Source organism: Mirounga leonina, unplaced genomic scaffold (assembly GCF_011800145.1).
Source record: "Mirounga leonina isolate KUSES-001 unplaced genomic scaffold, KU_Mleo_1.0 Mir_91, whole genome shotgun sequence".
Taxonomy (NCBI): domain Eukaryota; kingdom Metazoa; phylum Chordata; class Mammalia; order Carnivora; family Phocidae; genus Mirounga; species Mirounga leonina.
Genome location: NW_023270839.1, coordinates 49,570,433 through 49,586,119, shown reverse-complemented (window position 1 = coordinate 49,586,119; position 15,687 = coordinate 49,570,433). Strand labels below are relative to the sequence as shown.

Below are 15,687 nucleotides of genomic sequence, written 5' to 3'. Positions count from 1 at the left end.
GTAATCTTTCCGGGGCCATCCTGGCTAGACCAGAGCAATTGGGAAAGGAAGGCCTCCTGTGCGGGGTCCTTGAGGTAGGCCCTGGGGGAATTTGCCCAGGTAAGGAAGGCCAAGGAAGGAATGCCAAGAGGGAGGCTGGAGAGCAGAGGGGAAAACTGTAGCAGTGGAAAGGTACCTTTGGGGAAAGGGAAAAGACCTGTTTGGAGCAGAAATTTGTTGGGGGTGATGGGAGGAACCCCTGGAGAGGCAGGGGAAGGAGCCAGGCTGTGAAGTTTTCTGCCATTGAGAGGGTAGAAGCCTTCTATCACAAGCGGGTTTCTAGTCTGCCTCCAGAACTAGAGGCATCACCCCAATTGATAGATGGAAAAACCGAGGCCAGGGAGGCTGAGTCAGTGCTATCAGAGATCAGTAGGATAAGGTGCAGCCTCCGCATTTGGCCTTCAGGGTTCAAGGTGATATGTACACCATTAGCTACATCATCAGCTGCAAGCAACAGAAAATGTGGGTGCCTTCAATGCTGAAGATGTTTATTGGCTCAAACCTAAGGGTTCTGGAGGTCGGGGTCTACCAGGGGCAGCCCCACTGCTCTGCAGTTCTCCCTGAAGGATTCTCTCTGGGGCGGCTATTTCAGAAGTATGGGTGTGCCCCATCTCTAACCCTGGGCACACATAACTGGCACTTGGGAGCTGAGCTCTCTTCCACAAGAGCTTTCATCTGTCTTACCACCTGCAGTCGGTGGTAAAGGAGGCATTGGTAAGGGTGGTGATTTGTGGACAAGGCTGACTCATCCCTTCTTACCTACCCAGCTTGGGCACAGGCCCCCCTGAAGGCATATTCTGCTGAGTGGTCAGGCCCTGGCTCCTTGGGGCTGTGTTTGGGGCTGCAGCCCAAGGCTCTTTCCAAGGTCAGTGTCCCCAGCACCTGCCCAACCAAACCGAAAATCCCGGTAACATTCTCAACATTGTCTCCTTTCTAAAGATGGGGGCGGGGGTGGCCGATAGGGAAACTGAAGCTCAGAGACTTGGAGGGTGGATAAACCACCCACTCAACCACTAAAGGGCAGAGGCCAGACAAAACAAAAACGGGGACCTCAACCTGGGTTTTCAGACTCCCACATTGCCTTTATAATCCTGTCTCTCAGTTGAACCATAGTCTTTCAACCTGAAGACTCCCATCTCCCTGGGGGGGCGCCGGGGGGGCTTCCTGCCCCAGAGAGTGTGTAATCTGGAGATTTAGGGGGCAGTGCCTATGAGAGCTCAGGCTCTTCTCCCTTGGCTAGTTACCTGCTCACCCCATCTCTATCTCCCACACCCCCCAACACACAGCTGTCTGCCCCCAAACTGTGAGCTCCTTGAGGGCGGGCTGTGGATCGGGGCCCCAGGCAGCCAGGGTTTGATGAATGATAGCGATGTCCTGGGCCTGAGTGAGCCTCTCAAGTACAGTTTGCTGGTGTGGGGGGGTGGGGTGGAGAGTCTAGCAGCTCTGTGCCTGGCTCAGCATGGGGCCGGGGTGGTGGGCAACAGCACTCGGGTTCCTGCCCTGTCCTTGCCCACAGCTTCAGTGGGCTTCAGGCTCCCGAAGTTTCTGGCCACTGGGCATGGCCCAGCGAGGGCTTTGGAAGGGGACAAGGGGAGGCGGGCAGCAGGGTGGCGGGTGTCAGGCGGGGCTGCACGAGGGAGCCCTGCGACTCCACTTCCTGTGGGCGAGGGCCCTGGTGCCTGCCCCAGGGGAACTTGCACAAACCTTCCTGCGCAGGCCCCAGGCTGCCTTCCCGCCTGGCCTGTGCGCCAGCCTGCCTCTCCCGCTGGCTGCAGCCTCCCACCCCGGGCTGGTATCTGTGCTCTCAGTGCTGCAGCCTGCCTGCGTCTCCATCAGCACAGGGCTGGCGAGGGGCCGGCCGGACACCAGGGCCCGCCCTCCCATCACTGGAAGGCCACTGCTCCTTCCTCATTTTGCTGCTGATTCTAGCCCCAAACAAAACAGGTTGAGCCCTTTTCCTCCCTCCGGCAGCTCCTCTCTGGCTTGCGGCCGCCTTCTGAGGCGCTGCAGACGGCGCCGGCTGAGGAGGGGGGCCTGGGCCAGCGCTGTCGGGCCTGGGACGGTGCGCCTGGCTCCGGGCCCTCATTCAGCCCTGCCTGTGGCAGGAGAGCAAGCTTTGCCGTGGCATTCGCCTGAGGATGCTGCCCCAGCTTCAGTTCAGAGATGCCTTTTGGGTGAGTGAAGACGGTGGGGCACTGAACAAGCAGAACGGGCTCTGGGAGGGCCAGCGGGCCTGAAATTTCCCCGTGGCAGTTAATGGGGATGCGGCTCCAGGAGGGGGGTTTTCTCATAAAAATAGCGGTCGATTTTTGGCCTTAATTATCCTGGGGCATAACCTGAGCTTCTGTCCCTTCTGAGTTGGGAGAAGAAGGGGGTCCTTGGTCTGGGGTACTGACTTCTCTGCAAACCTCACCACGGTGGGCAAGGGATATCCTCTCTACTCCCAGGTCTGACTTCTCTGGGGGACCCTCCCCCCCACCGCAGGATCTTTGTAGGAGAATCTAATATGTGGGTGAGAGCTTGAGAAGGCCATGTGAGGTGAAGGTGGGAGTCAAGGGTTTGGGGACCAGACAGACTTGAATTTGGGTCTTGCCTCCGCTACTTAGAGACTGGGCGAGCTGTTTGACCTCTCCGAGCCTCACTTTCCCCAGCTCTACAGTCCAGATCAATATTAATAAGCATCTCAACCAAATGGGAGACTTTAAAGAGGCCGTCTAATGTAATCAAGTCCCCAGCACCTTGCTGGAACGCCAAATGACAATTCTTTTCCCCTCACACAACCTCTCTTGCTCGCAGACTTTCGGGGTCCTCTGAGGAGGCAGCAAGATGGGGCAATTCCTTGCTTCCTTTCTTCAGTTCAGTGCAGGTGTATTTCAAGTCCTTGTCCCCCATGAAATAGCGGCACCCAACAGGCTCGGGAAGCAAGATGGCTTGGTGTGGACCCCACGCAGCCTGCGAGCCCACTTGGACCCCGGATCCCCCCAGCTTTTCAGGCAGCTGTGCCTCTACCTTCCCCTCTGTGTCTCAAGCTCTGGCTGTCCCCAGTGGCTTGTGGGGACAAAGCTGAGACCTCTCTGGTTAGAGCTGGGGAATGAGGCTGTCCTGAGGGTGCGCCCCCCTCCAGCCCCGCAGAGGACTCCCTGGTCCTTCACTCAGCCGGCTCAGCCTCAGCCAGCAGCCTGGCCCTCCCTGGGCCCTTTCCTGGGGCCTACGGCCAGGAGGATGAGAGCTAATGAGCCAAGCCTTCCTTCCCTTCCGGGCCGTGCTCTGCTTGGGGCCTGTGGCCAGCATGCGAATGGCCTGCTTCCCGCTTGCCCTGACCACACACTGGTCAGAGGGCCATCTGGGGAGGGTACCCTGTTCCTCTCTGGGCTCCCATTTCCCCATCTCTACAAAGAAGAGGTGGGCTCAGGTCAGAGATGCCAACGGAGGCAGACCTGGCTCAGCTCAACCCAAGCACCAGGCTGGCAGCTGGGCCCTCACAAAGGGGCAGGGGTTGCAGTGGGGGGTGGGGCAGTGAGTCATCACCTCTGCTCCGACTGAGAGTGCGAAGTGGGGCGAAGAGGTAGGGCCTGGGAATCCAGGGTACTCGGTAGGCCAGGGCAGACCGTTTTACATCTAGGACATCTGTCCCAGCCCAGGGCCCTTGGCCCCACCTTCCCGAGGGCAGAGCTCTAGCAAGGAGCAGCCCCCATGGCAGGATCTGGGCAGTGGGGGATGGCATGGGGGGGCAGGGTGTGGCAGGGAAGGCAGCACAGGAAGAAAGGAGCCCACCTGTGGCAGCTTTCTAAGGGACATGCAGCCATGCTCTGGGCTTGTCCCACCTCTGAGCCACTGCAGGCTTCATGAGCTCCAGGTGCCTCCTCCCCTCCCCTGCTGGCTCCCTGGGCTGCAGTGAGGATCTAGCCTAGGGACGACCAGAGACAGATGGGGAGAGAAGTGGCCAGTGGGAGCTTCTCACCCTGAGCCTGGGCAAATGCCAAAGAAGGTCATTGTCAGCATCACTGCCCCCAGGCCTCTGAATTCGAACCCCTCTGATGCTCAGGCCAGCCCAGCCCATGAGGACAGCTAATACTGAGTACTAAAGATGAGTTAGGCACTGTTCTCAGGACTGTTTATCTATTCATTCATTTAAACTGATGAGGTAGATGAGATCATCCCTATTATTCAGAGGAGGTAGTTGAGGCACAGAGAACTTAAGTAGCTTGCCCAAGGTCACCCAGTGGGGATTAAACCCTGACAGCCTGGCTCCAGTGTCCAGGCTCTCACCCAGGGTGTTTTAACACCCTCTATCAGCACAGCAGGTCATTGGATCTTTGGGCCACATCAGCAAAATGGAGGGGAAATTTCTGTTCTTCTTACCTCCCAGAGAAGTAAGAAGATCAGATGAGGCTGATAGAAGTATTTGGAAGCTCAATTTACAGACAAATCTGTAACACAAAAGACATAGTGATCTAACTGCTGTGTACGAGGGACAGAGCCCAGCCTGCCCCTCCCCCAGCCCGCCCCCCACCGTAGCCCCAGGCATTAAACCCGTAGCCCCACAGTTTGGGAAAAAGAGGGGGCTTACGTAGAGGAAGGGGGCCCGTGAGCTAGAAGGATCACGTCTAATACCATAGCACTCTCAACCCTCCGAGCGCAGGTGAGAGCTAGCCCTGTTCCTGGCACTAGTTCACAGTGAGAGAGGGAAACAAAAGTGGTTTCTGAGGCACTAAGAGCTTATATTAAAGCTCACATACTTTACTCACATGAGCTGCCCCATCATTTTTCAGTTAGGGCCCATGAACTCTAATTTTACCCACAATTTTAACAAGTTTAGTCATGTGGTCTTTTAATTTATAGGTGCAGCGTTTAGTAGGGGTCTACGTGGAACCTGACAGTTGGTGACTGATAAATATCGGTGGGCCTGAACTGTTTCACAGGGAGCTGGTAGCCTAATAGCAGGGAGGAGACCAAAAAACTCTAAAAAGCAGACATAATGGCTCAGAGGTGGTGGGAACACTCAGCATGGGAGCTAGCCGCTTCTGTCCCTCGGTAGGTCTGTGTTTGTCATTTCATCCGTGTGGCCACCTGGTATTTATTTATAGCCTGTGTTTTCCTGTGGCAAAACATTGAGATGCAGGCCACTGTGGAGTGAGGCAGAGGTGGACTAGCCACAGGGGAGGGATAATTTGATTTCTGTTATACAGATGATCAAGAGCATCGCAGCTTTGCAGGAAGTTAGTGGCTGGGCCTCAGAGCGGGGCCAGTCAGTGAGACAAAGTTGGGGGTGAGAATACCAGCTACCTGAGCTGAGAGGGCTTTAGATCTCGTAAAACCTGCCTCAGCAGTGAATCAGAGGGGCACAGAAGCCCAGAGAAAGCAGGGTCCCGTCCCCCACCTCCCAATCTCGCCTTGCCAGTGGCTCTGCTCCCAGCAGGCAGCCAGACTCTATTGCAGAAAACAGTGGTCTGCATCCTTAACACAGTGTTCAGTGTTTGTGGAATAAAGGTATGAACGGTGAATGCCTCCATGGTCCCTTCCTGAACCCATTTTTCTTCTTTGTTTCACTTTAGTTATATTCTACAAATATTTGCCGGGCGGTATTCTCTGCTAGGTGGTCTCAGCTGGACCCCTAGCCTCACCCCCACACCCAGTCAGGTGAAGGAGACTGTCTTGCCCTCAAGGAAGTCACTGTCCAGCACTGAAGACTGAGCTTCCCTACTAACTGGGCAAGGCACAGGGAGGGGCAGGGCTCGGAGCTGTGCCTTCTCACCCACCTCCCCCTCCCTCCCAGACCCATGCAAACAAGCCACTGGGTGTTGTTTTAAGAGGGAAAACCTAGTTCTGGGCCAGGTTTTTTCGAGATCCCCATCCTATCCCTTTGGCGGTTGTTAAAGGCAGAGTAAGGGCTTGAGGAGGCTGGGCCACATACTACAGTGATATCTCCCCCCTGCTTTGGGCAGGAACTACCAAGGCGGTGGAGGAAGTAAGCCCGAACTTTTCCCTCTGACTCGTAGCCACATTGCTCCCCTTTGAGGCTAGGCTCCAGCCTCATCTGGAAACCAGCCAGCTGGGAGGAGCTGAGCTCCCCAACACACAGAGGACAGAGGAAGACACCACTTTCCGGGTGGGGGGATGACTCACCAGGGACACGCAGGGGGCTAAGGATGGGCCCACCTCTCCCCCATGTGCCGGCTCAGCTGCTGTTGCCCCTTCCCTTCCCAGTTCTGAGACTCCGAGGTTCCGCATTTAGGAGAGAGGCCCCACTTTGGTGCCTCACAGAAAATCAGGAGAGACTCATGTTCCCTGGGCACCGATTCTGTTCTGAGCACTTGAAGCTATGTATATACCTTCTCATTTAAGTATAAGATCCTAAAAGGAAAATAGAGAAAACCAGGAAAAAAGCACCCTTAGTCTCATCACACAAAGACAACTGGTAATATTTCGCTGTGTTTCCCTAAGATTATTTTTACGTAGGTGCAAGCAGATTGTGTACACGGTGTTGTGTTCTCCCCGACTTTCTTTTTCTTGCATTTTAAAACTGATTTCTAACTGTGGTAAAGTATACCTCACATGAAGTTCACCATCCTAACGTTTAAGTGTCCAGTTCAGTGGGGTTAAATGTACTCACATTGTTGTGGACACCCTTCCCCTCTGCTTTTCAGCATAATTCCATTTTGAACATGTGTGGGTGTGGGTGTGATTTCCTCGTTTCAAAACACCATTGTTAATGGCTACACAGTCCAGCTTGTGGGTTTGGTAGACATATGATTCATTTATCCAATCCCCTATTGTTGGACATTTAGGTTGTTGCTGCCAGTTATTCATTCTTCTGGACAGAGAGGCAATGGGTAGATCTCTGTGTATCAAAATTTTTCACTTGAGGATTATTTCCTTGGGTGGATTCTCAGAAGAGGAGACATTCCTGGGTGAGAGAATGGGGCCGCTTTTCTAGCTGGGCAGGAGCCTTTTGATGCAGGAAGGAGGGACCAGAGTGGCCTAGATGGGGCTGGGAGGGCCAGACCTGGAGGGGCTCTGCTGGGAACTGAAGCTGCTCAGACTTTGGGGGAGAACTTGCAGCAGGGCAGGCCCCGATGGCCTTGAAGATCAAGGAGGCCAGTGGCTGAGGAGTGGGTCTTCCTGAGCAACAGGGGCTCGTACGCAGACAGTGCAGGAGATGGGAGAGGGAGGCCCTAGCTCTCCTGCCCTTGCTGCTACCAGCTGGCTTCTCCGTGCCTCCCTGGCTGTGGCCCTCTGAAGGAATGAGGGCAGACTCTTTCTCTGTCAACGTCCTCCTATCTCCTGAATGAAGGCATGGGCCGGCCTACTCCAAGGTCACATGTCCAGGGCAGGGCGGGGACTCCCACCCAGGTCTGTGGGCCGCCGACTTACTCTGCCCCTGAAATCAAAAAGATAGGCTAGTTGATTCTTGTTTGAGTTATAATTCGTGTAGGACAAACAGGGGGGCCCCCCTACGTGTTAACATTGATTTCTGTGGCTTTGAAAGTAAGCTCATTTTTCTATTTCCCCCTTAATTTTCCATAAGTGAACACAGATTATGTATGTCATTTCTTTTTAATTTTTTTGAGAGAGAGAGAAAAAGCGCTGGGGAGTGCATGTTCATGGCGGGGGGGCGGGGGGGGGAGGTGATGGAGAGGGAGGGAGAGAAAGAATCTTAAGCAGGCTCCCTGCCCAGTGTGGAGGCAGACACGGGGCTCCATCTCACACCCCTGAGATCATGACCTGAGCCGAAATCAAGAGTCACACGCTTAACCAACTGAGCCACCCAAGTGCCCCCTGTTTATGTCATTTAAAAGGAAAATATTTAGGGTGCCTGGGTGGCTCAGTTGGTTAAGCGACTGCCTTCGGCTCAGGTCATGATCCTGGAGTCCCTGGATTGAGTCCCGCATCGGGCTCCCTGCTCGGCTGGGGGTCTGCTTCTCCCTCTGACCCTCCCCCCTCTCATGTGCTTGCTCTCTCTCATTCTCTCTCTCTCAAATAAATAAATAAAATCTTTAAAAAATAAAAATAATAAATAAATAAATAAAAATAAAAGGAAAATATTTAAAAACAAAACCAGGCAATTCTTGTTTTCAAGCCTAAGATGGTGTTTTTAGGCGACATGTGTGGTTCGATAGTCTTACCTCTTCCACGCTCTGTGCACACTTTGTGGTACGTGTCGCCCGGGGCTGGGAAGCTGGGTCATCTGCGCCCACTCCACAGGACACAGTCAGCTGTGTGAGGTTTGTGGCTGTGCTCGATGCCTGCAGTGGTGACCTGGAGGACTTACTGTCCGCAGCGGCCTGGGTCAAGAGAGTCACTTGCACCTTCAATTTTATTCTTAGCAGAAAACAAGATCTGCTTCTCAATGGCCCTCTTTGCACTCCAATTCCCACAGACTCTTGTACTCTTCCTGGCTGTTCCTGGCACCTACGCACAGCAGGGGGAGTCCCTGGAATGGAGGCGGAGGGCCCTGCTTGGGCTTTGCAGGGTGGGCAAGGATTTGGGAGACCGCAGGAGGGCAGATGGACTCCAGGGGAAGGAATGGCAAGGGCAAAGGTGTGCCAGTGGGGAAGTGGGCGCAGTTGGTTTGGAAGGCAGTTTTCTGGCCCACAGGGGTGTGCAGGCGCCCGGTAGGGAGGTAAGGCCCCAGCCAGATTGTGAAAGGTCCTGACCGGCCTGAAGTGGTGGCAGAGACACTTTCTTCTGCTCTCTGCATGCTCTCCAGCAGCGGATGTTCCTCTCCTGCAAAGGAGCCTGGAGGTAGCAGGCCGTGGGCGGGATGCCCTTCTTCCTCACCCAGAGTCTAGCTGATGCCACAAACCACACAGTGAAGGGTGTGGAAACTGAAACTGCCTGGGCTTCCAGCAAGAGTGGCCCCCTGTTCCCCGGGGGCTGCCCACGCCGGGACCCTGCCCTGGACCTGCTCCACCTGGGTCTCCCCCCAGGCTCAGGAGCCAAATGCTTCCTTGAAGTCTCACCCGGCCTCCACCTTCACTTGCTGGGCCTTGGAAAGTCATTTCCCCTCTCTGAACTTCAGTGTCCTCATCTGCTGGACAACAGAGTGATGCTCACCTAAGACAAAGGCTTTGGAGATGGGGATGCTAAGGGCAGCACTAAGGGGACCGCCTCCCGCTGCTCACCATAGGGAGTTAGCAGAGCAGAAACAGGTTTGAAGGGACCCAGACTTACGATTGCATGTGCACCTCCAGGGTGAGCTGCATGTGTGCACCCTCCGATTCCCAGAATGCCTTCCCAACTCTATTCCCATTGCATATTAAATTCTGCCATCAGAGAGTCATGCCCATGGCTTCAAGTGACAACATGCATTTAATTCCAACAATAGCCCTGTGAACATGATATTCTTATTCCCGTTTTGCAGAGAGAAAACTCATAGAGGGGGTGTGGGTCTGGGGATGCCACCGAGGTGGACTTTGGGTTACTGGGCTAGGCCAGGCTGCTACCTTCCCAGGCCTGGGTCAGAGAGCCCCTGGGGGTTAGCGGGAGGTGTGTGGTTTGCGAAGATCTGGTGCCCTGAGCAATGGGTGAGAAGGTAGGCGAATGACAGCCCCTTCCGCTGGTGTTGACAGCACCCACTATTGGGCAATAGGAAGAGCCAGCTGGTACTGCAGAGATCACAGCCAGCACAGGGATGGGGCGGCCAGATGGGCTCAGGGCTTCCCAGTAGCAGAAATGGGAAAACAGAAGCTGAGCCCTACTGGGGAGGAAAGGAGGGGTGAGGGCTGAGGCAGGAGAGTGCCTGATATGTTCAAGGGACAAGGAGATCTGTGTGGCTGGGACCAAGGGACCGAGGTGGGGGTACTTGTAGATAAGATCAGAAATGTAACAGGGAGCCAAATCTTATACGACCATAGTTCTCCAAGGTCCCAATGCCCAGGCCACACCCACGGCCAGTTAGATCTGAATTTCAGGGTGGGAGGCTGGGCATCACTATTTTCCGGAGTTCTTGAGTGTGTCCCCAGTGCGGCGGAAGCCCTGGTGCCCATCATATGGTGAAGCTGGATGCACTGCCGACAATGAGCGCACCTGGCTTGTACCATTGATGCAACCTCGTTCGACTCACTTGGGAATGAGTAGAGGGTAGAGGTTTGTGTTTGTTTTTTTTAACCTTACAATCTTCTACGATTACATTTTTTTCTTGTGTTAAATAAACGTAACATAAAACTTACCACTTCAACCATTTTTAAATGCGTGATTCAGCGGCATTAAGTACGTTCACAATGTTGCACAACCATCGCTACTATTTCCAGAACTTTTCATCATCCCTAGCAGAAACTCTGTACCCATTAAACACTAACTCCTCACCTCCCTCCCCTCATCTCCTACTTCTATTCTACTTTCCATGAATCTGCCTATGCTCGCAACCTCATAGAAGTGGAATCATACAATATTTGTTCTTTTGTGTCTGGCTTCTTTCACTTAGCATGTCTTTCAGGTTCATCCATGTTTTGGGGCGTCTGGGTGGCGCAGTTGGTTAAGCATCTGCCTTCAGCTTGGGTCATGATCCCACGGCCCTGGGGTCGATCAAGCCCCATGCTCAGCGGGAAGCCTGCCTCTCCCTCTGCCCCTCCCCTCCACTTGTTCTCTCTCTCTCTTTCAAATAAATAAAATCCTTAAAAGGAAAGGTTCGTCGTGTTTCAACAGACATCAGAATTTCATTTCTTTTTGTGGCTAAACAATATTCCATTCTCTGTATATATCCCATTTTGTTTACCCATTCATCTGTTAATGGACTCTTGGGTTGTTTCCTCCTTTTGAATATTGTGAATAATGCTGCTATGAACATGAGTGTTCTGGGATTCTGTTTGAATCCCTGCTTTTAGGTCTTTGGGGTATTTGCCTAGAAGTGGAATTACTGAATCATACGGTGATCCTACGTTTAACTAGCTTAGAAGGCTAGCCCACGCTCCCCAGCAGCTGCTTCACTTCCATCCCCATCAGCAATGCACGAGAGTTCTGATTTCTCCACATCTTCACCAATACCTGTGTGTGTGTGTGTGTGAGTGTGCATGTGCACGTGCTTGTGTGCCCATGTGTGTTTTAATTACAGCCAGCCTACTGGGCATGAAGTGGTGTCTCACTGTGGTTTTGATTTGTATTGCCCTAATGACTAATGATGTTGGGCATCTTTTCGTGTGCTTATTAGCCATTTTGAATTATTTGTGTTTGCTGTGTTTCTTTATATATTCTGGATATGAATCCCTTATCATATATATGATTTGCAAATATTTTCTCTCAACCTGTGGATTGTCTTGTTATTCTCTTGTTAGTGTCTTTTGATGCATAAAAGTTTTTCATTTTGACAAAAATCTAATTTATCTATTTTTTCTTCTGTTAACTGTGCTTTTTGGTGTCAAATCCAAGAAATCATTACCAAAGTCAGTATCTTGAGGCTTTTCCCCTATGTTTTATTTTCAGAGTTTTATGGTTTTAGCTCTTACATTTAGATCATTGATCCATTTTGAGTTAATTTTTGTATACAGTATAAGGAATGGGTCCAACTTCATTCCTTTGCATGTGGATATCCAGTTTCCCGGCACTATTTGTCGAAAAGACTGTCCTTTCCCCATTGAATGATCTTGACATCTTTGTTGAAAATCATGTATGTGTTTATTTCTGGGCTCTCTATTCTCTTCCATTGGTCTCTATGTCTGTCCTTATGCCAGTACCACGTTATTTAAAGTACTCTAACTTTGTAGTGAGTTTTGAAATCAGGAAGTGTGAGTCTTTCAACTTTGTTCTTTTTCAACATCATTGGCTATTTGAGGTCCTGAGTGGAAGTGTTTCTATTGTTCCCATTTTATATGTGAGGAAGCTGAGGTTTGAACCTTCCTGTGGCTGCCCAGCCTGGATTGGCCACCAGTCTCGGACAAACCTTCTATAACTCTCCCAGCCTGGGCACACTGGGGAAACACCCTCCTGGGAGAATCTGGTTTTCCTGGGTTCTGACATCAGCCACATTCGCTCCTTTGACTCCAGGGTCAATTTCCATCCCCTTCCATGTCGGAATGACCATCATTACGGACGCGAGCACACAGATGGCGAGATCCTGTCTGTAGTTGTTCCACCTCCCGGCTTCCTGGGCTTCTTTGAGGTCCCACCGGCTCTCACTCTTAAGGAGCATCGGCCCATAGGCCGGGTCACCAACTTCCTCAGTGGATCATGGGAAGATCCTGCAGGGAACTTATGTCTGCCTTGGTCTTGGCCTGCCTGGACCTGAGGGGCCTATGAAAATCGGGACTTCTGGCCCCGGCCTTTCCAGCTGGCTTAGAGGGAAAGTTAACCAGCGCATGGTCTCAGATCGCCCAGGGGTCCCTCAGGTAGCCCAGCGCTACAGGGTCTAGGGGGTGGCATCTTGCTCTATTTCCTGCAGTGTGGCTCTATGCCAGATGCACACTGGCTGTGTTGGGCAGGGTAAAGCAATTTCCCAGCCTCCAACACAGAACCCTTCCTTGGAGAGTACCATCTTTGTCTCTCACACTGCCTTTAGAACCCAATGCCCTGCTTTGATTCTACTTCATTCACAGTGTGGCCCTGGTGAGTCCCTCCATTCTCTGAGCCTCTGGCCCCTTGTCTGTATTAAATTGATGTTTGTGGTTAGAAGATAGAGACGTGGAAACGTGCACGTTAATGGCCTCGTAGGGGCAAGGAGCCCCATGTGCAGACCCCCTGCAAGTGCAGGGGCCCAGCTCGCACCCAGAGCCCAGGGTCAGCTCTGAGACCTGGAATCTGCCAAGGCCGGCAGAGGAGGCCAAAGGGCTTTCTCCAGAGGCGGCAAGGGTCTGTCCCTGCTTTCAGGAAAGGGTGTAGCAATGGGAGCTCTGCAGCTCCAGGGCTCCATCTCTGTCTCTTGAGCAAGTCTCAAGCCCAAGGGAGGAGCAGTTCACAGCCACAAAGAAAGACACCCCACGTCAGTCCTGTGAGGGCACATGGTCCAATCATTCTTCCCATTTTACAAATTCAAAAAAAATTGAGTCTGAGGGATTGGAAGCAACCAGTCCAAATAAGAGTTACAGCCCAGATTCAAACCTAGCTCTCCTTTTTTATTTCCTTTCTTCGACTTAATATGTACTCATTACAGTGGGCACCATTTTCCAGGAACTCATTCAGTGTCAGGTGCCTGTTGCTGGGCTCCTCCATTTAGTCCTCAGAGCCCAGCGGTGGGCCACAGGTTCACAGTCATTTTACAGAGGAGGGACTCTTGCTCGGGAGGTTAAGTGACTTGCCCACGGTCACACTGACTGTGCCCATGCAACTGGCCAGGACTAGAAACCAATGCCTGAGCTCTTGCCACATTCTGCTACCTGGACTTCCTCCTGGGGTGGGGTTCCGTGGGGCCTCCCCTGGCAGGTGTAGGCAGTGTGGGAGCGGTGACACTTGGGGAACAGGATGTGCAGGGACAGTAGGTGGACCTTTGTTGCCAGCCTCTAGTCTCTGGCTGGTCACCCACAAGCTGACGACTGTGTGGCAAGGAGCCCCGTGTGGCCGGCCACGGGCAGGGGCTGGACAGTGCCTGTCCTTGCTGAAGGGGTTAGTCTCCTCCGGGGCTGAGGGTCTGGGGTGGCTCAGCTCCCTCCTTTCCTCCACGTCCCACTGCTTCCCTTACCCACCCTTTCCCACTGGCATCTGCTTCCTGCTCCACCCAGGGCTAGATCAAGGGAGCCCCTGCTACCAGATCAGCTTGGTGGGGGTGGTGGAGAGGAACCGTGTGGCCCAAGCAGGTCATGCACCTTGCTGAGTCTCAGGTGCTCATCTGTAACGTGGGGCAGTAATTATGGCACAGCCCTGACATTCCAGGGGGTTCTGAGGATTAGAGGTAACAAAGTATTTAGAGCCCTGGCCTCTAAATACTGCACCCCACCCAGCTCCCTTCCCCTGAACTTGGAACGTGAAAGGGAACCCTGGTTCCCCTTACCTCCTGGGAAGGCCCACACCTGCTCCTGAGGCTCTCCTGCAGCTGGCCTCATGCGACCTCTTCAGACACCTGCTCCAGCACCCCTCAGGTCTCACCAGGACCACTCGGAGGGGTCTCCTGAATCTCAGGGGCTCATTCCCACCTGCAGGCCTCTGCCTGGACTGGTGTTCACTCCCTGTCCCTCCCCTGTTCTACTTTTTCTACACGTTTTGGTTTCATAAAGCAGGAGGGAGAAGGGGGCGTGGGGGTTGAGCTGGGCCTTTAAGACTAGAGAGAGCGCAGGGGAAGTGGGCAGGGCTTCACAGCCTGGGGGAGGGGAGTGCGGTAGGAGACCTTTCCTTCCTGCTGATCCGAGGAGCTCTAACTAAAAGAACAGAACTTTCAAACCAGACTGATTCTGGTTGAAAGGCAGGCCCGCCCACACAACTGGGCCTGGACAAGTTACATAACCTCTCTCATCCTGGCTTTCCTCCAACAATAGCGCCCCATCCCACAGCAGGTCCTCTTCCGGTGCCAGTGTTGCCCCCCACTCCTGGTGATGTGGGATTCCCGGGAGGCTCTGAAAGTTCCCAGGGCTTTGACAGGCCCCTGGAAGGCTCAGGGTGACCGCCTGAATATCTCAGAGGCCCTGCTGCTTGACTGCTTGGGTGGGGGGCCCCTGAAGGCTCCGGGGAGGCTGGGGCTCAGGGGAGAGATGGAATCCTCTGGAAACTCATTTCTAAGCTCAAGCTCCTGTCAGCCCAGCTGAACCCAGATTCACTCATTGAATTGCATTCAATGTGCTTTTTTTCTTTAAAATAAAAGTCCAGTCTTTGCCTTCTTGGCTCTCTCCCTCTGGCACCTACCCTGAGCCATCTTAGAAAAGCTGTAAATCACCCCACAGTTATCTGCTTATGCAGGGACCCCTCCAATCCTTGGGTCAGCTCACCCTCCCTGCTGAATCCCTGACCTGTGAGGGGGCGTTCTCTACCTGCTGAGGCAGCTGACCCTGTGCAGCCGTATCTGGGACCACCTGGGTTGGTCTTGGGAGGCCCTTGCTTGTGCTGATCTGGAGTTGGCCTCCCTCCCTCTACCCGCGAGAGTCCTGGCTTGGGCCTCTGGGGACACCAGCCACAGACACTCCCTCTGCTCCTGATGGCCCCACAAAGGCCTGCAGGCCTCAGCGATTTCTCAAGCACCTGGGCTTGGGACCCTCTCTTCACCCACCTGCCCCTGGATACTCCAGGGAAGCAACTAGCTTGCTTACAGAAGTCTCTGGTCATCCATCTATCCATCCACCCATCCAAGCCACACTTGGGTTTTTTGTCCTTTGCCTTCCTCAATTTGCCAATTAAGAATGGCAGAGATGAGCCTCACTGTGGGGTAGTAGCTGTAGGGCATTGAAAAGAGCCTGGCTGCCACTCATGGACTGAGCCACCCTGAGCCTCAGTTTCCTTACCTGTACAATGGGGACAATAATACTGCTTTAAGAAGTAGAGGGGATGAGTCTGTCTGGCTAGTAAAGGTGTTGGGTAATGAGTCACTGAAACGCAAGCCAATGATCTGGTCCCCTCCACGGGACATCTCCGGAGCCAGCAGTTGTAAAACCACATCCTCTCGAGGGCCTCCCTGAGACATTTATTTGGCGCTCGTCCAATGTGTTTGCACTGCAGATGCTGGGCTCTGGGACCCAGCAGGAAAACAGACCCACTTCCCACCTTCAGGGAGCTGCTTTCTGGAGAGTTCAGTTT

The 15,687-nt window shown here is 53.3% G+C and overlaps 1 protein-coding gene across 3 annotated transcripts in view; it reads left to right on the top strand.

The window, feature by feature from the left end:
* The first annotated feature begins 1,679 nt into the window (after window positions 1-1,679).
* PSTPIP1 (proline-serine-threonine phosphatase interacting protein 1) overlaps window positions 1,680-15,687 on the top strand; it is a 46,347-nt gene continuing 32,339 nt past the window's right edge. Inside the window, exon 1 of one of the 3 annotated variants that reach the window (XM_034993608.1) lies at window positions 1,680-2,213. In XM_034993608.1, the coding sequence (XP_034849499.1) occupies window positions 2,178-2,213 (36 nt within the window). In that variant the 5' untranslated portion in view covers window positions 1,680-2,177. The remainder of the gene's footprint in view (window positions 2,214-15,687) is intronic. The other 2 variants (XM_034993609.1, XM_034993607.1) reach the window with 2 other exon arrangements.